Source organism: Buteo buteo, chromosome 4 (assembly GCF_964188355.1).
Source record: "Buteo buteo chromosome 4, bButBut1.hap1.1, whole genome shotgun sequence".
Lineage (NCBI taxonomy): Eukaryota > Metazoa > Chordata > Aves > Accipitriformes > Accipitridae > Buteo > Buteo buteo.
Window position 1 is genome coordinate 69,487,789 of NC_134174.1, and position 26,028 is coordinate 69,513,816.

Sequence of the window (26,028 nt, forward strand, 5' to 3'; positions counted from 1 at the left end):
TTTATGGTTAAATTGGCAGGGGGTTCCTTAGGAGGGACCTGATAGTGGTAGTTGCAAGAAGGCTCTGAAAAAAACCCAACAAACACACAAAGGTTTTTGATGGAAAAAGAAAAGCTAAGCTGTTTTGAAATGTTTGATGCCATAACATATGCATATCTTCCATACTATGCTTCCTGAATGCATTTCACGTTATCATGGACTTCCATTGTAGGTGCTCACTGGGAGGCTCCCACGGACATCCAACACCCCAGGAGGATGGGGAGAACGGGGCTCTGCGAGCACCTGAGGGCAGGCAGCCCCAGAAGGCAGAGGGAAAGGAGCTGCTCACCAGAGATTCACCAGGAACACATGCTCAATTTCCTGCAGGATTTCCAGCTCTCTAAACACATTGCGAACCTCGTCTCTTTCGATGCACTGCTGTTTGTTCATGTACTTCATGGCATACATCTTCTCAGTGTCTCTCTTCTGCACAATACACACCTAAAGTACCACAGAAGGGGAAGGAAAAAAGAGATTTAGTAAAATGCTTCATATCCTCATTTGCTGCTTTACCAGGCTGAGACCCAGGCCGCTCAGCACTTCTACCCCACTATCAAATATTCCTGATCCCTGGGCTGTGACTTGGGATCTGCGGACACCAGCATCCCTGCTCCAAGTGCAGTGCCCGTTCACTCATGTTTTGGGCACTGCACCACCCCACCCGGGCTGTCTTTCACTGCACAGCCACACAAGAACTTCCTCGAGGATGTGACGGCCGGCTCCAGGGAGAGCTTTCCAGCAGGGAGAGGTGTCTGGGAGCCGTGGGAGAGAGCTTTGTGCTCACTGCCTCCGAATGGAGACCGGCTTTGGGCAATGGCGGGGCTTCTCTCCCAGCCTTGACTCCATTCTGCTCACATCCACCGGCTGCCAACCTCCGGCAGATTGGTTTTAATCTAGTGCGTACGTAGCTGTGCTCGGAAAGGTCAAAATAATATTATTTGTTTTAGCAGAAAGTGATTGAAATGTACGTTTGTTAACAACAACAAACACTGTGCCCCTAGAAAGGCAGCGGTACTCTGTCCCTGCGAGACACAGACCCTCCGTGCACGGACGGGGTTTTGTAACCCCAGAGCCCCCCCTGCGCAGCCCGCCCAGGCTCCCAGCCCCACGGAGCAACAAGCCATCGCGAAGGGCGATGTGTCCTTCCCCAGGCAGGCACCACGCTGCGGACCACGCTGCCTGCCGCTGTCCGGCTCCCTCCTGCCTCCCACCCCTGCCCGCTCTGCTCCCACCGCACCGGACGGGACAGCCTGTTCTCACGGCTGGGCAAGCAGGGGTCCACGGTGGGTCCCCCTCCCCACGAAACGTCCGCTTCCCACCAGCTGCTCGCAGCCATCCCCCCTCCCGGGATGCAGAGCCGGGCCTGGAGGGAGAAGCCGGCCCCTGGCCCCGGCAGCCGCTCGGCCGACGGGCACAAAGCCCGCTGGGCTGGCATGGGTTTCCCTGCCGGCATTGCCTCGGGTGTGCCTCCCTCGGTTCTTCTGATACTAATGACACCTTCATTACCAAGGTGACTATGAGCTAATTAGTTATCAAGGTAACTATTTTTAAGTGAACGAATGGAATTTCTACAGCTGCTATAATTACATCTGTCCTCTTTTAATTATCAGACGTGCTCACGATTACAATGCGCCGGATATATTTTCATTGAAAAATAAGTAATTTGGCATTTTGGTCATACAGCCTTCATCCAGAGCGGCACAGGGAGGCTGACGTGGGGGTGGCTTCAGGCAGCTCCTTGGAGAGCAGGTCACACTTACACAGCACAGGAGCAAGTAAAGGGAGCTTCTGCAGACGGCAGAAAACATCGCAGACAGACGGGAGCCGCTGAACTCTTCCGCGCTTCTAAAATACTGCCATTAATAACCATTTGCAAGTGCTAATGGCGCACAATATAATATCATCGAGGACACACTGCAGCAAGAAGGTGACAAAATAATAGGTGGTTATCATTAGCCTGATAAAAACATCCCAATTAGCGATGCACGCTGAAATTACGGGGATTATTTTGCAGTCGTCATTACCATTATGGTAAGAACGGAAAATTATGTATTGAAATAACTCCACGCACACCTCAGACCTCAAGTTAAAGGCTCATTCTCGGGCAGCTTGACCTGAGCAATTTTCTCTGGGTCAAACTCACACTTGCCTGCGGCGGCACCAGCAAGCCCGATGCCCGCAAACGGCGCTCGGTCCCAAGAGTCACGTCCTGCGCTGGCAGCTTCGCCAAGGCAGGGCAGCCTGTGCCCCCGCACACCTCTGAGCTATCGGGTGAGAACGGGTGTCCCCAGCCCCGTCCCCCGGCAGGCACGGTCCCCTCCGGCGTCTGTGGGCGTGCGAAAGCTCATCGGCTACAGCTGCCAGGGACTGTTCAGAATACAAAAATGTAAGGCAAAACCCTTGCTTTGTGCAAACTTAATAATAATAATGAACCACTTGGCACAATGCAAGGCACCAGCAGGATCCAACCACTGCCTAACGCAGACTAAACTGGTTGTACATTTAATAAACCAGGCAAAAATAACTTCATATTTTATAAATTCTTCGAGCAGAAAAGACCTAACAATATCCCTTTAAAACACGGTCATTGCTACATAACTTCTCTAAAAACAAACCTTTGAGTAACAGCCACCCAGGCGCTGAACAACATTCTTTCCTGATTTCAGTTTATTTCGCATTATAGCTAGAAGCTCATTAATTTCTAAAATTTTTTTTTTTTTAGGTTGTGACTTGCAGTACCTTAACAGGCATTGCATTTTATATTTATGTCATTTGCTTTTTGTCTCTCTGCAGGGAAAATGGAAACCTAGTACAATAAATGAGAAAATGATGAAAACTTCTTGTACTCTGTAATCATAATAAATAGTTTTCTGAAATGGAACAGCATCACCTACATACAGAGCAATGCCAGTTTCAGGCGCTCTGGAAATTTTTGTTCTCTCTTTTCCAGAAAAGAACACTAACGTGGGCGTTGATGGAAACGTCCTTCTTCCAGCCAAGCTTCCCAAAACGCCGGGGGAGCAGGGGCAGCCACGTGGGATGAGCGGGAGCTGGCTGACCTGTGCAGGGTGGCCTGGGGCCCATGCCCGTGGGCGAAGCGCGGTCCCCGCTGCGGTGCTGCCCGACAGCACAGCTCCCGGGGCAGCACACCCCGCGGCCGATGGATGACCGGGGCGAGGGGGCACTTGCCCGGTGCCCCAGCTATGCTCTCTTTGTACCCCTATAGTTACCACAGCCGGTAATAGTTAATGGTCACGTTAATACAGCTCTTGGCGGGGATCTAACGCGAGTCGAACGCATGTCAGGACCGGTGCGGTGCTGCCTCGGCCAGGCTCGGCCACTTAGGCCCTTTGCCACAGGCAGGAACCCTTCGTAAAATGCCCCTGGTTACAGAAATGTGCCCCTCCCCGAAATGCCAGAGCCCCAACACCTATCTTTTCTGTTTTGTGCTTCTCCACTCACGCATCTGTTCCTGCGGAAGGAATAAACATCTACTTGGTAATAAGTCAGAGTGGTTTTTTAAATTGATATCAATCCATTTTCGAGCAGATCTACAACGCGAAGCAAGGCAAGAAAGCAGAAAGAAGAGACTACTTTGTCCTCGTTCTGCATAATGCGGTCCCTCGCTGCACAAAGGAAATTTTCAGTGGTTAAATACAGCCATTAGAAAAAATTGTATGTAATGCTGCCAGATTTGTGAAGCAGAAGGCAGGCATCAGCTGGTAGTATATTGCTCAAGACATGGCACATAAAAGATTTAATAGAGTCCCAGATACCCTGAACATTCAGCTGCTGCCAAATGGTTTGTATACAGCTGCCTTTGCTTTTATTGCATTAAAAGCATAAAGGATTTGGAGCTTGCATTTGCGATTCAGGACATGAGATGTGCATTTAACATCTCCCAGTTCGATCTCACTTTATGGGGCCCCAGACAATGACAACACCCGTATTGTCACCATAGCTGGCAGCTTCTTCTCACCTGAATCTGGGACAATCTCGGTCTTCACTCAACAGCCCCAGATATCTCATTAATTTAGAGGGGACTAACGAGGACCGTTGACCTAGGTGATATTGAAAAAGTAACAGGCGGGTAAAACTGACTCTTGGCTTTGAAATACTCACCTTTCTTTAAGGTAAGAGTTCTCATTAAAAAACGCAGTACATGAACAGAAGTGTTCAGAGCTGCCTCTCCACTTTGTCCACAAAGTTGGGTTTTATCAGCAAAAGCAGTCAAGCAGCCAGCCTGACTTTGTTCGACTTTCATGAGCACCCAGGAGATTTTCGGCACTGCCTCTCCCGCCAGCAGACACGCGGCACTGCTCCCTGCTGTCACACAGCAGCGCCTGGAGAATGTCCCCAACCTCGTTTGCTGCAAAGCCGTCCCTGTGGCTTCCCATTGCCAAAACATCTCCCCCTCAGTTGAGCTGACAGTAAATGTGTCCATTTAAACTGCCCCAATAATCAGTGAAGAGAGAGAGGTGTGAGAACAGCCAAAAAGGCAAGGGTTGGGAAGCCACGAGAAACCCCCATGGCAGGAGCCAGGCGCCCCACGGGGCACTGGGTGCAGGGCAGCAGGGTTGCATCCCTCCACCGCCGCAGCGCCGGCTGCCTCCAGGACTCCTCCGTCCTGTGCTGTGCCAAGCTCCGGCAATGCTCCCGCGGGGCAAACGGACACCGCGCGGAAACGTGGCACAGCACCCAAAGCTCACCTGATTTTCCCATAGCGTCTCAAAATCAAAGAGGGGGACAAAGGGACCAGCTTTAATTTGAGAACACACGAACAGCAGCCTCTGGAGTGGGAACAGCTGGCACGGCTCTGAACCGCTGCCCTGGAGTCAGCTTGGCAGTGGCTGTTTTCACCAGCTTCCAACTGATCCAGGGAAAACATTAAGAATTTCAAATATCAGACCACAATTTAAGGTTTAGAAATCAAAACAAACATAAAGAAATTAATCTTGGGAGTAAACAAGTAGAACATATCTGAGGGACTTACACTTTTGACTGGTTCGTATTCTACTGCCACCCACACCAGGATTGTAATTTGCAGGGATGAAGCTTGTTCTTTTGGAAGGAAGCATACACGCCATTTACACTTTCACACAAACCTGACTTTAGGATAAAGTCTCAGGATAAACCTCAGTCTGTAGGATCAAAGCACTCTCTGTCACACTGTAGACTAAGCACCAAAAGCAGAAACAAAGTCCATAACCTGCCAGAAATTACTTGGCTTCTTATTCCCCTGCATCACTTATTGAGCTGTTGCTTACAAGAGTTATTTCTATTTTCCACCCAACCATGGTGTAAGTTGGCATGGAAATAGAGAGCCGGGATTTCGATGTTTTCTGGTGTCCAGGGGACTCAGACATTATGTCTTTTTTGGAAGTTTTTTTTGTTCTTGTTATTTAGCATACTTTTCCCAATTGCTGAAATTTTTGCTGCTCTGTACGTTTTTTGGTCCAACTTGCCTTCTTTTAGGTAGGCTTTACCACTTCTCTTTAGAAATCCAATAACTTTTTTCCTGCTGATTCTGAAGGAATCCAACGGGCCGAAATCCCCACTCAGATGAAAGGTCATCTAATCATTTAATAGCATGTCCTGACCTATCTCAAACTAATTATAAAGAGGCAGCAAAATTTGTCTGGGCTCAAACAAAAGCAAGTAGTTTGCATTCTGGGAAGGATCTGCGGAGATGATAAATACTTGAGACTGCTTGATCTTGGCTGCATAAAAATTATTTTTTCCTTCTGCAAATGCAGATGTCATCTTAAATTAAGGCACCCGTGATCCTGTCCTCTGCAGGACATTACTGTCACATCTGATGCAAATACCCACAGCTGGGTTCAAGAGTTCTTCCTTTTGCTTCCGAACTGCGAGCAGTAGGTTTTCTTCTTGAATCTCTCAGTGCCTTCTGCCTTTGAGAGACGAGACAGATGTGCTGTAATCCTTACATACGTAGACACTTTATTGACTTCAGCTGAGAGCCATCAGGAAGTTTCGGTGTACAAAGCTGGATTTCGTTTATTTTTTTTTTAGAGCAGAGTCAAGGCTTAGCATTAGCAAGCACTACGCACCGAACATCAAACACCTTAATCCTACACGACAGTGAACCACAGCCGAACACTGCTTTAGCTTATAAAAATGCTTATTTGGAGTGGTTGCACCTTGCCTACATATATTGATTTCTCCTCCAGCTTCCACTGACTTCCATTGGGCATTTATGTCTGGACTCCCAGTGTGGAAAACCTACAAAACTCCAGTTAGATATTAAAAAAAGTCTCTGTATTTCCCTTTCTCCAGAGATGAAAAGCACTGCAATTTTACGTGGTCATACTGGCAAAGGCTGTGATTCTGGGATGATGCATCGATCCCTCTAGTAGAGCTTATTTGATCCCAGCAGCCGTCTCCAACCACTAATCACCTGGAGCAGCAGTTTTCAGCTCTCAAAAATAAGCCAACCCCAACGAAGTCATGAGGAATTATCATAAGCAAAAGCACAATCAGAATCTAGCCCTAAGCTTTTACCCAGCAAAGGAAGTATCGAACACCTCTGACACCAACTGCCTCCTGCGCTGGTGGCCTAGGACCACGCACTGTCTCTGCCCAAGAACAGCAGCACAGAAGACGTGAAGTACTGGGCAAAAACCCGGTCCAGCCTGCAGTGCTTCTGCTGTGCAAGCTCAGCGAGACCTAGCAGTTGCCAGGTCTGTCGGGTCCCACCGAGACGCAGGCTGGACCAGGGGAGGACCTTGGCTGGACCACCGGCAGGGCTCATTCTCCTCTTTTGGGCTGCCAGAGCCAAATCCCTCCCCATTTTCCCCAATATCTATATAGCTACCACATTACTTGCAAGGTTGAAACTTGAAATGTGAAGCATAAAAGTAAAATTGCCTGTGGCACCCAAAAGCATCAGTAGGCTTTGGGACTGCCTGAGGAAAAAAGCCTCTGCTACAGGGGACAGCATGGCAGGAGCCTCAGGAAGGATGTCGAGGAAATGGGAGATCTGCAGCCTCTGGAGCAGGAGGAACTAAGTTCTTAATTCTGAAGGGCCAGAAGCAGTAAGGAGGCACTTACCATGATGTATAAACAGCTCGAGTTTTTTCGAAGAACTGAGTTCAGTTTTGATCACTAAATGTTACAGCACAAATGGGGAGAAAAGAGAAGAACTGGTAATCTGTGACAGAGCCATGTAAGCACATGCTTACTGCACCTCTGCTGAGACCAGCCTGACCACTGGGGTCACGGGGAATATCTGGGTTAAATACCAGTCACTCCAGTATGGCTGGAAACCACCTGCAGGTGCTCAGTGAGGGTTTGAGACTTTGAAGACACACTACAAAACCAGGGACAAACAGTTTTTCCTTGCAGAGAAGAGCAAGAAGCTTGTGATTACCAGTTTCTTGCAAACCAGAGTGAGATTGTAGAGCAAATGGAGACAGTAAAGCAAACCTCCCATACTGACCTTTAACAAGTTCATCTCCTTTAGACAAGCTTTCTTCTAACAACCCACCTGTTAAACCCAGACAACAAACCGTTCACTTCTCTGAGTTTTCATTCTTTAAAAGCAGCTATGTCTGATCAGCTGGAGGGAAATCACTGTCACACAGCCTTTAAAGAAGAGATGGAGAGGACTTTATTTGGCAATTAACGCCGCGATGGGCAGAGCGATGCCTGAGCAGGAGGAGAGTGGGACAGTGGTGGCACTGGCAGCGGGCAGGATGGGGCTGGCAGGCACGGCAGGCTGCGACCCCCGGTCCCCACCTGGTCCTCCAGGGACCAGTGCCTCCGGGACCCCCTCTGCTTCACCATCTGAGAGCAGTTTTGTACCAAGAGCTGCAGACAGAATCTTGCCAATAATATAAAAAAAAATTAAAATCACTCCTCAGCTGCTATCAGGAAAGTAACAAACAGGGATCGTGCTACTCTGAAGAGAAACCGAAGGCATGTGACATGGCCACGGTATCACGGTTGCACAGGACACAGTATCAGTTACCCTGTCATTTAAAAGCAATCTTCGTATCCATTTTGTATTATGATGGCACTGATGCTAATTGAAATATAATCTTTGCTTGGTAATTAACATCTGTGTAACACTTGTAATTAAAAGATAATATTAACTTGTTCTACAGTTCTCATAAATATTAAGGATAAAACCAGCTCATCATATTTTTTTTTAGGCATAGCCAAGATAGCAAAGCTTAAAGCTGCCTCCTAGGTGTATTTGCAGTGATATAATTAAAATAGCAGGGATTCATTAAGCACATGAACCACGGTGAGCAGCTGGATGGAGCTCTGCTGGAAGCATCTACCTGCTTCCCACAGGCCTGTCCATGACATTTGTGTCCTACCAGGAAGGACCCCAGGACGCAGGTACGGCACTCCACACAAGCCCAGGCGCGGGTGGACACGAAGGGGATGGCGACTCTGCCAGGGCCATGGCCATGAACCACCAGCACGGCCCCATGCTCCCTCGCTCGGGCTGTCCCAGCTGCTCATCCGTTGCTGCCGGGTACCGGCTGCCAGCCGTCAGCGCCGTGAAGGGGGCCAGACTCAGTCTGCAAACGATGGGCTCCACCTGGAGCCAGGACGGGTCCGTTCCCAAGTCCTCCCTATCTGGCCAGGGGCATGGTCCCTGGAGGGCCACCAGCAACTGGAAGTGGCCTGTGCCCAAACCATCCCCTGCCTTCTCTTGGGGACACTCCCTTGCTCAAAACCTCCTTTGATCCCTCTAACTACCATGCTGGTTCCCAGCTACTGCCTTGTGACAACCCATGGAAAACAGCACCTCCTATAGAGCCACAAAAGCACGAGTTACGCGTAGTATCAGGTGTGAACCGCTGACAACCTCCACAAAAAATCACCTCAAATATATCAAATCAGATTTATCTAATCAAAAGCGTTCTCAAAAAGGCAGCAGTCGTGTTGACTCTGACAGAAGCAATGACCTGGCAGCTGGGTCCTGGGCACCCGACAGCGCTGCCCGGCTCTGCAGACATTCTCCTCTCCCAACACCCAGAAATGAGCAAACAAGGAAGGACAAACAGACAGATGTGCTCTCTCAAGCATGGCTGGAAGTGCAGCTATGGGCAGCACAAAGCTGTGTGCCTTACGCAGGATGAATCATGAACAAAAAGTAAATTGATAATTACCTGATACACAGGACAGTAAAATCAACTGATCTAAGGGGAAAGGGCTGGGGCTGAAGACCAGAGGTACCCCCACCCAGAAACAGCTCCCCTACAAGAACAGGTTCAGAAGAGGCACCCAACATCTCAAGGATGCTGGTCCCTTGAAGGTGTTCCGCCTCTGTGGCTGCTGACCCAGAGCTTGGCTCAAAGAGCACAAGAGGCTGGAAATGCTAAAGGCAGCCGGCACTGCAGGAGCCTGTGCAGCCCCTCACCACCCCTTCAGGGCTGGTCCTGGTGGAGGGTGTTCTGGGCAAGATGGAAAATTTCAGACCTGTCCCTAGAAGTGCTCCTCTGACGATGTTGTTGGCTAGCGGGCAACGGGTCTGGTGCAATCCAGAGGGACATCGCAGCACCTTGCTGTGAGCCCGTGGCTGCGGTGACAGCCCCGCAGCTCCAGCAGCCGAGATGCCCCAGGGAGGCTGCACCACCGCAGCCGGAGGTAATGTCCTGGGAGCAGGACCGCAGCTGCACACAGCTTAACCCGTGACACTTACCCCACGCTCAGCAGGGACACGTTACTATAATACTGTCTGATCCTGAATAAAAACATACTTTGAAACAATCAAAAACCTTCATTGCTTGATTATGCAGCTTATTTAACCAGAACTTTGTCCTGGGAACAGTTTTGACAGCAGTGTCTCTGGCAGTGTTTTTCCCAACTATTATCTCCAGCACACAAAGACCCATTTACAAGAATGGGACATCTGCAGCTCTGGTCCCAGTGCCAATCTGCACAGTAATCTTCCGTATTATGCCATGTTGACGAACCAGGCTCGGTGACACAAACACGCGGGCGGCTGCTGGCCATGACGACAACGCTTCTCTGCCTTTCCACGTCTCTCCGGCTTTCGGCCGTGCCTCTGGACTGGATCGGGCCGATGGCACTGCTCAGGGCCAGGCCTGCACGGTGGAGCCTCCCTGCGTTTGGATGCTCACCTACGCGGTTGTGGTCCTCAAAACAGCGGACACTTCCAGGTGTAACGCTCACGTCGCTGCTCCTACCCACTTCCACAACTGGCCCAGGTGAGATGCCAACATTCACAGACTGGGGGCACACGGCACGAACAGGTACCTACTGCTACTACTCTGCTGTGGTTTGCAAATACCCCCCCATCTTTGGGCTCCTGACGGCCACAGCAGCGGGCACACCAACTCCGTATGGCTGATCTCCAGCCTGCACGGAGGGGTCCGTGCTGTGCACTTCTGCAGGGGTACACCCAGGTACGGGCACCTGGCCTCCGGAGACACCTGGTACTGTGGCAGTTTTTCTGCAATTAATGGTTTCAGCTGGCTGGGACCACTTTATAGCTACATCTCTATGAATAACAACAAGAATTTTAATAATGCAGTCTCTCCTTCAGATGCAAAGGTCAGAACCAGAACCTATCTACTCAGGTATAAAGCAAATTAAGAGGTGTGAAGTTGCAGTGAATGGAAAATAACTGAGATCATCAGGAGCCATGTTCTAAGTACAAGGTTACCAGCTCAACAAATCTTCAAGAGCTGATTTTGTTTTCTATTCCAAACACCTCACCACAATTCACTCCTTAAGGTATTTTTCACAGAGTCTTATGACTTTACTTTTTCCCTGCTGAAAAGTTGTGCTTTATCACAGGATTGATGAAGGACTGGTTTGTCAGAACACCATAAATCATTAAAATCTCTTTAATTCAGTACTGCTATTTGCTAGAGCCAAGCTGTAACAGTAGCTGATAAAACTTTTATTCATAGCAAGCCTGTTGGTGTTTTCAGGTCATGTCAACACTTCCATTAAAAATCTCCTTCTCAGTTGCTTATGCTAGAGACAAAAACCTCTTCTGACCCAAAATAAAACCTGCTGTTCAAGATCACACCTCAGCATGCCATACATCAATAACTTCAACTCTGTAGTCCTAAGAACGTGTTCATGTTCTTCTCGTACAAATCTGCAGACCTCCTTGAAGCTCAACAGACCTGTATGGATTTATATCACCTACGAACATGGCCAGCCCTCTGTGTACCAGGAAAGTAAAACACATCTCATAGGTATAGCTGGGAGTGTGCTCAAAACACATGCAAAACTAGGCTTGCCTGTATTTTTTTTTTTCTTCCTGCAAATGAACCTTATTTCTGTCTTGCTGTTGACATAAATGGCACACAACTAGCACACTGCAACTATGTCAGGAAAAACTCTCCTTATTGGCACAGCAAGCGGGGAGCTGAGTTTTTCTAGTTGGTGCCTATCATGGACTATTTCCCAATTTTCCTGCAAGAACTCATGAGAGGGGGGATGCAGAATGTTATCTAAATGCTCTGAACCCTATGATTTAAAGCAATTTTAGGTGGTCCAGATTCAGCACTTCCTTTTAATGTCACGCTGGGAAAATAACATCTCATCAGACATTAAGCAGATGTTTCTATAATCGAGTTTTGGATATGGGTGATTATTCGACTTGCAGCTCCAAAAAACATGTAGACTTCTTTACCTCCTGGGAGACATTAATCCAAATAAACAAGGAAAAACTAAAGAAGTGACAGCATATAAATCTAAGAAACAAAAAAGCAAAAGGAACATTTTTCTTTACTTTTGTTTGTCCTCATTCTCCACCCTCTCCCCTCTTGCATGCCAGCTATGTAGTCTCATCGTTTGATAGAAATTACAGTCAGTCAGATATCTCAAAATCTGATGTCTTTACAAAATTTTAGAATAAAAAATGTAGGCATTTTGGATCATCCTTTGGTCATAGTCTTGAGCACATGTCTTCGATGTGGCATGGCCTGGATTTGCTGACCTTAAAGACACAGAGTAGGAGACCCTCACTGAGGAGGTTTCAAAGTGGACCGAACTGTGTTTCCCACTGTATGGATGGCTCTGCTGAGAGCTGGGAGGAGGAAAAACAGGGAGATGTGTTCTGGAGCTGTCACGCTTCCTACGGAAAGGCTGTTAGGCATCTAATTTTTTGTGTAGCTTTAATCACACACTCATATCTCTGCTAGGCTTTTCTGGCTTTAATATTATTTAAAGAAGAAAGGTGAAAAATCAAACCAACCTGCAGAAATACCTGAAGACACCATGACCCATCTTCTTTCTGCCTTTTGGATGGATCCAAACCTGGATCCATCATTTACTCCATCTCAGCAGCACTCCATGGATTTACATGAGGATCTGGACCCCTGTATATAACTACAGGTAACAAGTATTTTCTGAATAAAATGTGGAAAGTACATCTTCCTATGGTTGACATAAATTTTGAATTAAGTCTTGTATTTGGAGTCATCTTTCATTACGGCCATGATTACATTCTGTGATGTTTCATATGCTGGTCAAAGAGGCAGACAAAATGATTTTTTTAGTTACATATTTGATAAAACTTGGGAACACAGAGAAATCTAATTATTTCCAATGAAAAATGGAGGGCCTTATTTAATCTCTGAACGTAAATTAATGTTGAAGCTTTTCCTGATCCCAAGGCAAGAACACTCACTGTGCTATTTCGAAAAACCTCATCACTCATCTTGAAACGGCACTGCCAGGGGATGGCATTGAGAGCAATGTGGCCCAACATCTTCGTTTGTACTGCTGCCACAACATGCCTCCCAGGCACCAAAGTTTCCATTCTGCACTGAAGTAAATAAATATAGGTATAGCTTTTCAACTAAGAAAGAAGGGGATACTTGTGTTTCATAGTGCAAAACCTTCAGGAGGAATTAATGCCACTTGCAGCCAAATGCTTAATTTTTCATTGGCAGAAGATTGCTTCATTGTGCTGATGTGTTTACCACCAAATTGCTACAACAGGTTCTGCCCTGGTAGGCATTTCGTCCAGTGAAGGTCCTCCGTACTGAAAGACTTTTTCAGCGCCAGGCCCAAGGTTTTCCAAAGAAAGGTTAAGAGCTATCACACCGCAGACACCAGTGCCTAAGATGCCAGCAAATTATGAAGTGACTCCCAGCATAAAGGTAAGCAAACCTCACTTCAGTTCAGTAAAAACAGCTAAGAAAACCTCCCAAACTTTAATATCAGCTGTCAGGTCTGCCAGCTGGCAGTCAGAAATCAAAATAACTATAAACAATTGTTACTTGACAGCAAATACCTCTGTCCACATACTGTGCATGTCGCACACAGCATTAATTTCTCCATAAACTGCTGCACCACTCTCCAGGTTTGAAGTCAGTAACTTGGCCGGATGGAAGTTTGGCCAGATTATAGTCCCATCTGTTCACATTTGCTTTTCAATATTGCAATAAAATCCCTAGTATCTTTCCCTTGGGAAAAGGGGCAGTTCAAACCTAGACCTTGCAGGACCTGACCAAATACAGCTTTATTTTCCCTTTGTCCTACACTATCAACACAAAGCATTTGGAGGGGCACCAACAGAGACGATACTAAGGAACTATCACGCTATACAAATAGCAAAAGCGTCAGTGAGAAAATATAATCTTGGAAGGAACAGGATTAATGATAATTTGTGGTTAAGACCAACTTAGCATGCCTAGCACAACTCTATTAACTACTGATGAATTTCATTGTGACCATTGCTGACCCTTCCTTTAGAAAAAGCAAGAAAGTGAATGTTACGGCAGCTCCTCAAGGAGATGTCTCCTCCAACTCCAGCGTTGACCTCCACATATGCAGGAACTCAATATACAAAATATACCGAGTCCCTTCTCCACGAGGAATCTCTTGCAATTCTTCTAACTATCAATTTCTGCTATGGCTGGCTGGAGAGAACTGTGTCTCCTGGAAGAGACAGCTATCGATGCTGGGAAGATGGTGGTCCCTTCCAGATGGGGGGCACAGGGGATGTTCACCAGCCTGGACATGGACAAACCCTCCGCTCCTCCTGGCTGGTCTCCTTCCTTTGTCACTGCGGCCACCCCACCGGCTGAGCCTGAGCAGATGGGTCACCAGCAGACAAGGGGCTGCCTCCACCCTGTTCCCAAGGAGCCACAGCATCGCTTCGCAAGTCTTTCTATCAAACCTACCAAACAGTCCTTACTTATATCATGTTACCAAAATGAAGAAAGATGCTTCAAGCATTCAACAGCAGAGAAGAGGATCTTCCTACTGCGGCTCTCTATTAGGCATCTATGGAGCTTTTATGCTTCCACTCATTAATGCTGCTGAGTTATTCACCTCCTCTCAAGTGGCCCATCACCATGCATGTCTCCATGAACATCAGACAGCACTTACTGAGCTGACTCATCGCTGTGACTTCAGCCTGGCCGCCCAGAGGAGCCAGCAGCTACCCAATCCAGCCCTGCATGACCAATGGCAAGCAGATCGATTTCATAGCAAACTGTGCTCGCTGGATTAATGGCACAGGGCATCAGGAAGGGGCAAGTCAATACCTGAGCTCATCACTGCTCAGTGCTTGACCACGGCTTAAATTCTGCCTCGATCCTGGAGGCATAGCCCAGAAGACAAGCTGCTGCCAAGAAAGGTCTCCAGTTGGAGTACTCTGCCCAGGAATAACCCTGCATATCTTATTCTCTCTGATAAGCAAAAAGATAATAGCAGGGGGCTAAAATCTAGTTTTCTCATCTTATGCAAATGTTCTCCTTTAAGTTTGCATTTGAATGTATTTCCTTGCTGAGAAATAAGGCAGAGCAGAGCAAAGCTGAGAGCCTCAGGATGCAGTACAATGCACTGACCTCTGCAACGAGCACACGTAGTGCACTATTTCATAACAAGATGAGCAGTGGCCAAACAAAGCTCCTACATCCTTGCTAAATGGCACTTGTCAAAATGGCAGCTGTGAAGAATGGGTTGGTTGTTATTTAGTCTTCAGTATGGTTTGGTTTAACTGCACCATTTGCTGAATATGAACAGATATATATTTTACACTGCATTGCCCTTTATTTAAAGGAATTTTTGGCACTTACTTTTAAAAAGAATTTTTAGATCAAAAGTAATAATATAGCACAACAATCTTACTGCAACTCTGTGAGGGAACATTAACAGAAGGATTCTTGATGGATTTTGTACATAAATAGTAACTAAACAGGAGGTGAGAGTGAAAAGCAGAGACACAAAAGACTTCTCTAATAAATACTGTTACTTTTCTTTCTTTTCTTTCTTTAAAAAAATCTCATGTGTTTACAGTCCAGAATGTTTTCCTGAGGGAGGCAGAATTCCTGATCATACAGAAAAAATACAGTTTATCACAACCGTGATGCATCAATAAGAATAAAAAAAGTACAAAACATTAGAAAAGCATATTTGCAATTGTCAAAGCGAGACTGTAGTTGAAGTTTTATTTCAGAGAACAAAATCTCCAGTTTGTATGAAAATGGAAAGCACTGAATTTAGAATTCATCGGTGTTCACATTCCTGATCTTTCAATTTTATGAGACTTTTGAAAGAGCTAGTATTCTTGCTATCCGCGTTATATATATAAATGTCTAGAACTTTTCAGCAGGTGACCCTTGCTAGGTTGTATGTGACAGCCCCTCACCACCCTGACAGCACCTGCACCACCACAGAGCGGTCATATTGCACCCTGGGGTTGGCCAACAGTGTTATTAATGGACAGACAGACAGAGGAAAGCACCATTCAGGGACTCAAATCCCCCGAAAATTGCATCCTATTACCTATGCTGCTCACAAAACTTGTCCTTTATTTCATAGCCATTTTCTCAGAAGCTCTTTGCTTGTGACAGGCTGAGCAGCTTGACCTTTCCCCCTGCCTGTTCTTTGCTTCCCTGCCTCCCCAATGCCGAAAGCAGTATTTAGCAGAAAGATACAGCAATAGAGACAAAAAAAGAGCAGGTACCCAATGACAGGACAGAATACAGCTGAGACATGAGAATTGGTCATTTTTGTCTCTTCCACCCCAAATCCATAAATCTTGGGCAGAGACTGAAATGAGAACAGAGAAGTCCCAGTGCACAACTTCTGATAGTGTGCTTGGACATGTTAGGAAGAAGTTTTTCTGCTTCTGAAGAGCAGCGGGGTCTCCAGGACACTGGGCAGCACATGCCCAGCTCCGCTCTGAAACAAGGCACCTTCACACGCTTGGCTGAGCCCTGCACTCGTGTACGCTGGGTACTCCGTGCGAGGGACTCAGCCAGCTCATCCACTGCAACGGAGCGAGGTTTTCTGTGTCTGTACAAACACCTGCACTGCACTTGGCTGAATTAATTAATTGTCAGAGAGCAGCCAGACAAATATCAAGCTTCTGAGAAACTGGAGAGAGCAGCAGCTCTTCGCCACTTGTTACTGGCAAAACGTCACCCTTTGTGCAACAAATATGCATTGTTGGTTTCCTTAAATGTTTCCTAATGAAGCAGGTATTCTATACAATCTAGGCCAATTTTTCAGGAAGCTTTTTTGAGTCAGTCAGAGAATGAAAATACTAATGAAAATATCCAATATGTTGTACTTCAACAATTCTGGCCATTTTCTGACCACAGCACATGGGCCTCAAATGTCATGGCGTTCGCATACTGTCCAGCTGAACAAACAGCAGCACTGTGCCAACTAAAGGACTTGGTAGCAGGCTCAGACGTCAGCATAAAAAGGAAAGGTGTATCAGAAACATTTTTACCTGTATTTACACCAAATGACTCCAGGATCCCTAGATTTTGTAAGGAATACGGTCATACACAATGATTTTAAGCAACACCATAAATAACCATGACTGAGGCTAACCTGGCTAGATTCATAAGGCAAACTGTATAGCTTTTACAATACAATTAGGTGGTGAGACTGTAAGGCTCATTTGCTTCCCAGGGAATAAAAGTTATAAATAATATATACTGAAAAGTAAAACAGGATTTTGATTTGTTACCCTGACCTATGGAACTGGGTTCTACTGGGAGAGCAATGATAGGTAGGTAGGTAGATACATGCATATGTATATGTATACACACCTACACAAACACACAGAGCTTTTCATGGATATTAGGTGCTGCCTTCCTTTTTTGGATCATTGGCCCTTTCGGGGCCTGGAAAACCACAGCCCTTTTGCAAAAGGACTTCTTATGTCGGCAACATGTCCTGCCACTTTTGAAGGACAGATATGCATACAGGGGTACCTGGGTCATTACACAGTTTAAGAAATAGTATGTAGTTCAAATCTATAACGTTGGTGCTTCCTCCCTTTGGGGCCAATGATCCAACATTAGCAAAGCAGGGCACAGTATTTTTTTCTTTACAAATAAGACTTTTTTTATGTTGGCCATGTTAGACCAGCAGTCTGGTGTTGGTGGCACGGCAGGCACAGGGGGCAGGTAAAGACACCACCACTGCCAAAGACAAGGCACAGCCTCTCGGGTAGCTTACAGCAGAGCACAGCTGAACTGGAGTTTCTCTTAAGGGTAATGCTAGAAGAACAATAATCCGATTTCCAATTATTAATCCCATCAAGTGCCAAAATATTCTGCTCTTTGTTCTCACAGACGGATGATCGTTTATGAAATTCAGTAACGCATTTAGGTCGGGTTTCTTCGTAGCCAGGCCACCTCACCCAGCTCTGCCCTCTCCTACTCCCACTGTTTTCCTTCTGAGAGTCTGTGAGACTCCTGCAGAATCTGGAGCTCTCCCATGCTGCAACATCTCCTTCTCCCCTCAAAGACCTTCCCCTTACCCCATAATTAGGTTGGCCCTTCTGAACACAAGTGCCAGTTTTTGATTCAGAGACATCTGCCACTCAACAGAGAGCATATGTTAATCCATAAAAAGGTGTCCTTAATCAAAGACCTAGAAACGAGATTGCATTTGTGGCATAGGCAGGGGGTTGGAGGGGGGGGGTGGTGGTGGTGTGTGCAGATTTTGTTGTTAGAATTTAATATTGAAAAAACTCACACGTAAGAACTAGGAAGAATTTGAGTAGGAAACAGCTCTTTAGCCTTGATGCATACACGGTAATATATGTGAGAAAAAATTTCTGCTGACACAAGCCACAGCAAGCTTTCATTGCATCAATGGGCAGAAGCAGTCTTGTGGTTCACCTCAGGACGTTGCTTCTGCTTCCAGACTAAGAGGAGCCCTTGCAGTGATGCTGAGAACGCACACCCCGCAAAGCCAGCCACTGTGTGTCTATCGATCGTCTGCCACAGGCACCACCTGCTTCTCCATCCGAGTGCTCCGAGCACTAACAGAGGGTTTGTCAGCCTCCAAGGCTTCTCAAGCAGCACCCCTTGCAATGCCTCCTCTGGTATTTACAACTTGTACAAAGAGTGAAACAGCAGTGATAGCAGGGAATGAAAAACAAAGGCAGTGCTACCTTCAGACCCAGGACACACAGCACGGGTTTTGTCTGGCAGAAGGAAACCACAAACTAGAGCTAAAGGTCCAACCAAGTCCAGGCAGAGATAATGAGGTAAAAGAAAACCAGGCAAAGAATATGGCAGAGATATGTCCTAGAGGGTCCAGCCTGTGGTCCTAAATTGTCAGAGAGCTAGCTTGGGTTAGTAACAACAATAACTAAACATACATTTGCAATAGTCACAAGTAATTGGAAAACCACCTTGTTTTTAAGAAGGCTCATGAGAACATGCTGGACATTCCCATCCATAGGAACTTCGCTGCCACTCTCGTTTGGGGTGGCTGGAGACAACTGTGGGACTCTGATAGGGGATTTTGTGGAGGAAAGAGAAAATGCCCCTAAGAAAGCTTGGCTTCATGCCTCCAGCTTACAGGACTGAGCTGTAGCCTCTTGGGAGTTGTTTCTTTTGCCTACGCTGTAATGGCACTGCATCATATTACTCTTTATAGCAAACAAGAGCTTCATAGTCTTTACACAAACATGTCATGTGGAAGATGCAATATGGATTTGCTGTCTCAGCTTCCTCCCACTAACGACCTTTTTGCAAACTGCAGTAGGCAAGCAAGCAGTATATACGCCTATCACAGGGTGACTTCAGGGCTGAGAAAGCCCTGAGAAAGGGTATAGGGTCTGAGGAAGGCTGGGCTGCCTCAGAAGCAGCAGCTTCTTCATCTCCTTTACTATTTTCAGAAATTACCTTATCCACAGATCCTTGCTTTGCAGAATAGAGCAAGTGACAAGCAGGTTCTTCAAATGGCAACGCGATTACGAGCGAAACACACCTCCTCTGCCACAAGGCAACTCTTAAGTCTACAAAGGTGCCGATCACGGCTACCAGCAGGCACGGCTCGGCCACGCAGCTGGCAGAGCCTGCGGCAGCTGCAGCCTCCCCTCGCTAGCTGCGCCTGTTTGCACCTCTGCAGCCCCAGCCAGAGCAGTGTGTGGAGCTGGGACGTCACCGCAGGGCCCTCCAGCCGGCTCCGGCATCAGAGATCGTATAACCCTGCTGCCACGGAAAGGAGGGTGGTTTATCTCACTGTGCTCAGGCAGGCGTGCACGCTGCGGGTCCGTACACCTGCCCTGCCGCATCGCAGGGCTGCCCCGGGCTCAGCTCTGCCACTTTCCCACCCCCCTGTGGGACTCAATTAACTACATCCCAATCAAGTAGGCTGGTTTGTGCCAGGAAGCGGTGTTTGTTGCTGCGGGGAGGCTCTCGCCACATGGGTGCATGTGCTACACACCTTTTTGGAGAGGGATGACACTGGCTCGGAGCAGGCCTCGGTGGGCAGAGGGGTGCATATGGCCAGTGGTGCAAGGCCACGTCCACCGGGCCCGTGAAACCCAGCCGGCCATTGCCACACCATGCCTCAGCAGGGCTGCCTGGCTGCCAACTTTTAGTCTACAGAGGTCGGGTTTAATGCTGCACTTACAAACACAGACATCCTTTTTCCTTTTCATTTCATGCTAGCCTTTTTAAAAATTAAAAAAACATTTATATAAAATTATATAAAAGTTAAAAACATTTTATATTTCATGTTTCCTTTTTTCTTCATTTTGTACAGTTCAGAGGCGGTAGGGGAAGGAAAAAACACAGGAAAAAAAAAAGACAAGCAACAGGTTGGAAGTGGAGACCAGAGGCAGGCACTAGTGACATCCATCCCTGGGGCCAACGACATTAAAGAATAAGAGTGAGGCAAGAATGAGGAATCAGGGGATGGGGCCATTCAGCACCCTTTGTTCTTCCCTCTTCCATCACCTACCACCACTACAATTGCTAGTGACAGTTTATCACTCCACCAACATACGACACACAAATAGTGCTGGCACATCCTGAGGCATCACTGCTAGCGCTGTGACTTTTTGAATCGGCGCGTCCTATGGGGAAGTCGGGACCGGCACTCCCTGCGGCAGCAGCAACCTGCTGCGAGCGCCACGTCCGCACACCGCCTGCCCCGCTGCCAGCGGCACCAGCCCCAGCGGGGACAGAAGGGGGACGACGATGAGGTGTCACACCCGGACCCGCTCCTCCTGGCAGCCCAGGGCTCTGGTATTCCCGAAGAGGAGCTCCGCTGCATTATAATGCAGGCTCATGCCAGGAGGGATCCAGTCTGCTGGACTTGCTTATGGCTTCATGAATTAAACATGCATGTCTGCTTTCCTAAGAAAATGAGGTTACAGGATTATTTTTTTCACGCTCACCCCTACCAACTTCTAGGACTGTTGGCCAGTTTCAGCCAGATTTTACAGATGGATGGACGCCTCAAAGATGTAAAAGTTCTTCTCAGCTTTGTGAAAACCAGTCAGACAACACAAAAGACAGAGATCCAGAAGGAGGGAAAGGCTCCATCATTAATTAAACCGTTATTATTAGACACCAGGGAATACTCATTAGTTCATCACACCAAATCAGGCTTCGCTGCTACGCATGAGTTAGAGACAAGCTTTGTTCTGGCAACAAGGCACTAGATCCTCTCGGTGTTGGTGCGCTTTGATAGCAAAAGATGACTTGACAAGAGAAAATGACAAAACTTCAGGCGCAGCGTAAAGAGGCACTTCTCCCAACAGCTCCTCAAGCATGAGGTGGAGCCTGTCTACAAAGTGTGGGGGAGCAAACCAAATGAAAACATCTTCTGTGTTGTTTTGTAGTGGGTAAAGGAGAGAGATTGGCTCATGCACAAATTTTATTCTTGGTTGTGCATAAGACCTGCAGTGTATTTCTCAACTCGCAACGTGCAGCTAGCACGACCAGTGTGCTCTGCCTGTCCTCCATGGCCCAGGAAGGGAAGCGTAAGAGTAAGGAGCTGTGTGAGCAGGGACGCATGTTTGTGACTCGAGAGGGTGTCCCATACTGCACCAGAAAAGCTGTCCTTACCCCGTGAAAAGGCTTCAGCAAAATACACAGGAGACTTCCCCTGACACAAGACGCAATGAATCAGTGGACAGACTACAGCAAGCTCAGGGTTAGCGCCTGTTTGAGAATAAGCATCACATTCAAATGCCACGATTTGTAAGCAGCGTTCAGTTTTCCTCCAAGCCTCCTGATGACTAGGAACCAGCAGGTTTCAGGACTCCAGAGGGACAGAGGCCGTCTGAGCCACACAAAGAGAAACTGTATGAGTGAGGGGTGAGCCTGGCACACAAAGAGAAGCCATCCCGCTCAACAGCCAGCTCCCAGGAGCTGCCACTCATGCGTGCCCCTCTGCAGCGGGCTGTACCCCTCCCTGCACACTCACACAAAGGGACTGCCCGAGAAGGGGGATGCAGCAGCCGCGCAGCCCCAGGGCAGGCGATGCGGCCCCACCGTGCCGCTCTGCTCTGGGGCAAGACCCCACCTGCACGTGGAAACCTGCAGCGGTGGCCCAGGGGCCATCAGTGGGGTTTGGGGTGGAGGAGGGCGCTTCCACCCTCCGCTCTCTTACGCTGCTTTCTTGTCCGCAGCCTCCCGGCTGCTTGCGCCAGCGTTGGTCCCACCGCCCGTCCCACCTCCTGTCCCACGCCGGCATGACTCATCCACAGGGAATGATGGGGGCTGAAATAAACCCCAGGCAGTTTCTAATGCAAATGTTAATAAGGCACTGGGTATATAATAATAATAAAAGTGGGCAGCTTTTACTATAAATCACTGTCTTATGAACTCTGATCCTTCAGAAATCCCAAACAGGTCCCTGGTGGGAGCACGCAGTATCATGTCCCAGGCCTCCTTCCAGCTGAAGTCACTGATCACTCTGTCACTCGACATCATTCGGCAGCATTTTCTGGTCTGTAATTTTACTGCTGCTGTCCCCAAAACCTGAGATCTAGACAGTAAGGTAGTGTTCAACCACATCGTCTCTTCAGCTTTTCATTCTTTGCCATTCTCTCTCCCGTGGCTTTTACTGATGACATGCTTACAGCTTAGCAACATCCAAGAAAGAAAAAAAATCACTAAATAATACGTAGGAGGTTGTATCCGAGGGAGGATCGCCCTCCGTATGCTCCATGCTTTCTCATGCATGGTCACTGCCAGACAAGGGATTTGGGCAGATGTGGCCCCCCCCAGCCCGGGGAGCCACTCCTGTGCCAGACGCTATGGTGAAGCACGTCCTTCACATCACCACTCCTGCAATCGCGTACCTCCTGCCTGGAGGACCTTCTACATCCCACACAACACCCTGTGGAGCTCTGGGGGCCAAGCAGGACGGTGCCTGAACAGCGCTGGTGCAGCGAGGCCTTTCCCTCCTGCAGGGCTGGGTGGTCAAACATCAGAGGCTGTTGGCACCGCGGGACTCACAGACACCCCTCTCCTGGCTGTCCCCTCTCAGCTAACCACACTGCCCTTTTAAAAAGCAAACCCATTTTCACGTCCGGAGCCCCCTGGCAACATGGCGGGTCCTCCCGCCACCCTCCAACGCCACGGCCGGGGCTGTTGCCAGCGTGCGAATGAGTGACGGGGCCGATGCCTGGCAGGGACACGTGTCTCGAGACCCTGCCTGCAGCTCTGACCAACCCTCGGCCTCACGCGAGCTCCAGTACAGCAAAGGGAAAAAACAAGGGCAAAAAATATCTGTGGTATTTTAATATCAAAGGATTACGTTTCTAGCCTTTCTTTTGGGGGAAAAAATCCAACATTTATAAAGCTGGAAAGAAAGACAAAGGATCAAGCTTGTGTTGATATCAAAGAGGAATTCAGTTGAGAATAGACTTCAAGGGAATTTTATTTACGGTGTATCTACTGAGCGGGCATTTGTGACCTTTAGAAAATGGATTAAAGCTTTTCCATACCCAGCTTCAGGCTGTGTGAATTATTAAAGCAACAAAATCACGAAGTTAAAGTACTTCAGCAAAGCAAAACACGTTGCCATCGGGCTTTCTTTGCAAGGGTCAGCGAGAAGCCACCCTCAGGGAGCCGGGCCCCCCCAGCACCCTCCTGCACCGGGCCCGAGGAGGCGGCCAGCCGGGAAGGCGGACGCCTCCGCCCGCAGGTGCCATGTTGAGGACGGCCGTCCCTCGCCCTGGGTCTGCTGCGAGCACCTGGGCCGGCTCCGGGGTTGCCTGGGGTCCCTGTTCTCCAGGCCCTCACCGTGCAGCCTGCCAGCTGTAAAAACCTCTTTACTACCAGCCGGGTTCCCCTGAACCTTCACAGGTCCCATTACAACTTCACAGATCACTCAAAACAAAGAAAATAAAAAAAGAAGGAAAATGAGAGCAACGCCCACCAGGGCCCTGCGGATTGCCTGCACGGGCCCAACCACCCCAAGACACGTTTGTTCTCTGTGGAAAATTTCATTTCACGCTGCTGCTCACTCCAGCCCCCAGCCCCGGGTTTAATCCCCTATTTCCACCAGCAGACAAAGACATAAATCCGTGCTGAAGAACTTCAGATATGCTTTTATTTCTTCACAGCAGTAGCGTGGAAATAATGAATTCCCATAACCCTATCCTTTATGCCTTGGAAAAGGCGGCAGCAGCTGATTCAAGGGAGAATCGAGAGGGAAGCCCGGGTGGGAGGAGGAATACAGGAGCAAACGCTCCCTCGGCTGCCTCCGGGTTCAAATGGACAAAGACGTAAGCCAGGAGAGGTCAATTTTTAAGAAGGGAGATGTCAGGATACCTGCAATGCAACCAACACACTTTCTGAGATTGCCAGGTCTCATCATGTCTCTCATGAAGCATCATGAAACTCAGAGCGCATTTCCCATTAAAACAGGGGGTCACAGATTGCATCACATTCTGGAAACCCTCTGCTAGCTACTGCTCCTTAGGTAATGGCAACAGACCAGCTAAAATCTGAGTAACTGCTGCTGCTGCTTGAGAAAGGAGTCTGTACTACAGGAGAAACGTAATGCTCCTATTAAAATACTGAAAATCAAATAATATTACCTCTAATATGTATGGAAAATATTACACATCTGCTAATTTGTGTAAACATGGAACTGAGCATGACCTTCATTTGATTAATAGTATCTTAAAGATGATTAAACCCATCTCTAGGAAAAAAAAAACTGGACAGTTTTTGCAGATATGCCACAGCGTATAGCCATAGCTCAGGGGCTCTCCAGTCTCTTCAAAAGCAATTTCTGAGTTCCTTTCTCCTTCATTTGGTATGGTTCCTGTACTGAGGACCACACAGTCTGTCCTGAGAGGTGCACAAAACAAGAGTGGAAAGCAAACACCTTGCCCAAAGCCACCCAGCAGATTGCTGCCTCTTAGGTCACGTCGCTAGAGGATCGCACGGCATCACAGATTTCACAGGTCACTCATTGCACACTGAGGGTGTACATCCCCAATTTGAGATGGACAGGACACTGGCTCCTGAATATCTTCCTGAATGTGGGCAGATAGTGTTTGAATCAACCAAAGCAACTAAATTACTCATAAATTTCAAGTAACAGTTTTCAGGTAGGTCGTTTTACATTTTCTGTAATTAAATGAGAGTTGTAGATGACTTTGTAAATGTAAAAAGCTTTTCTCAGCATCAAAGGAAATGTAGCATATTGACATAATTATCCAGAAAGATGACAGATGAATCATATCAGCATTTTGTTGAAAGTGTATATACAATTCTGATGCCTGATAGACTGCTACGTGCTAGACTTAACCTTTTTTTAACATAAACAGAAAAGGAAGCAGCCATGAGGAGCAGCTCTCTTCAAAACCAAAAAGGTCCTGCCCTGGGACAAGAATATTTTTTTCTCCTTTTCATGTTCTGAGCAGAATTAATTTTCCAGCACCAAGTGCTGCTGCTCAACAGAATAAAACCTCTTTTCTCTGGAAAGTTTACATTTGCAAGTATGAGTCTTCTCAGATGAGCTCGAGAAAAACGTTAGCCACTATTTTTTAGTAAGATTTTGAGTTACGTTTTGGTCTTTGATGAGTGGAAGTCACAAGACCCTGAGGGTTCCTGTTCTTGCCAGGAGTGTCTGGGGAGAGTTTCCTCTGCTGTTTGCCTTATCTTTACAGCACTACCCTAAGGAAGGACCTGAGCTTGTATTTAATCATTCTCTATCGTCTAATATAACCTCAGTAATCTGACATAGCTCTGCTGCCAGCTTTTGCCTCTTCTTGCTCAAGAGACATGGCTGAAAATATGGGTTACTATTTAAATGCACCCTCTCTGTGACTTGCACACTACTCGGCACTACATTTTCATTAGCCCTGATCCCATGTGGACTTACAACAAAGCCAGGTGGGAATTCACGTGGGTAGCTTGTGCCCCGAGCACGCCAGAACAGTGTAATAGATACCTCGGAGTTCGTCAGTTAACTGAGGTTGTGACGAAACATGTTTGTTAGCAAGCGCTGCTAATGACAGCCCTATGACTAATAGTGTCCATTCTCTTGACTGTAAGAAGAGCTGGACTCCACCTGTTTGAGACTGCAGTTGGATTTTGTCCTGCTACTTGTTCTCAAGACTGAAGCTTCATACATTTTAAGGATTTAAAAAGAGATTTTCAGTAACAGGTAAAAATTTAGGCTCTTCTGGCCAAACCGTTCTCAGATCTGAGAAATTTCTGCTTTTGCAAAACTTCCAAGCATCTGAACGAACTTTCCAATCATCAACTGCAGCAGGTCAGG

The 26,028-nt window shown here is 47.5% G+C and overlaps 1 protein-coding gene across 1 annotated transcript in view; it reads right to left on the minus strand.

The window, feature by feature from the left end:
- The window catches only part of STK32C (serine/threonine kinase 32C), a 92,155-nt gene that overhangs the window by 16,000 nt on the left and 50,127 nt on the right, over positions 1–26,028 (minus strand). Inside the window, exon 3 of the mRNA XM_075026653.1 lies at positions 329–480. Coding sequence (XP_074882754.1) covers positions 329–480 — 152 coding nt within the window. The remainder of the gene's footprint in view (positions 1–328; positions 481–26,028) is intronic.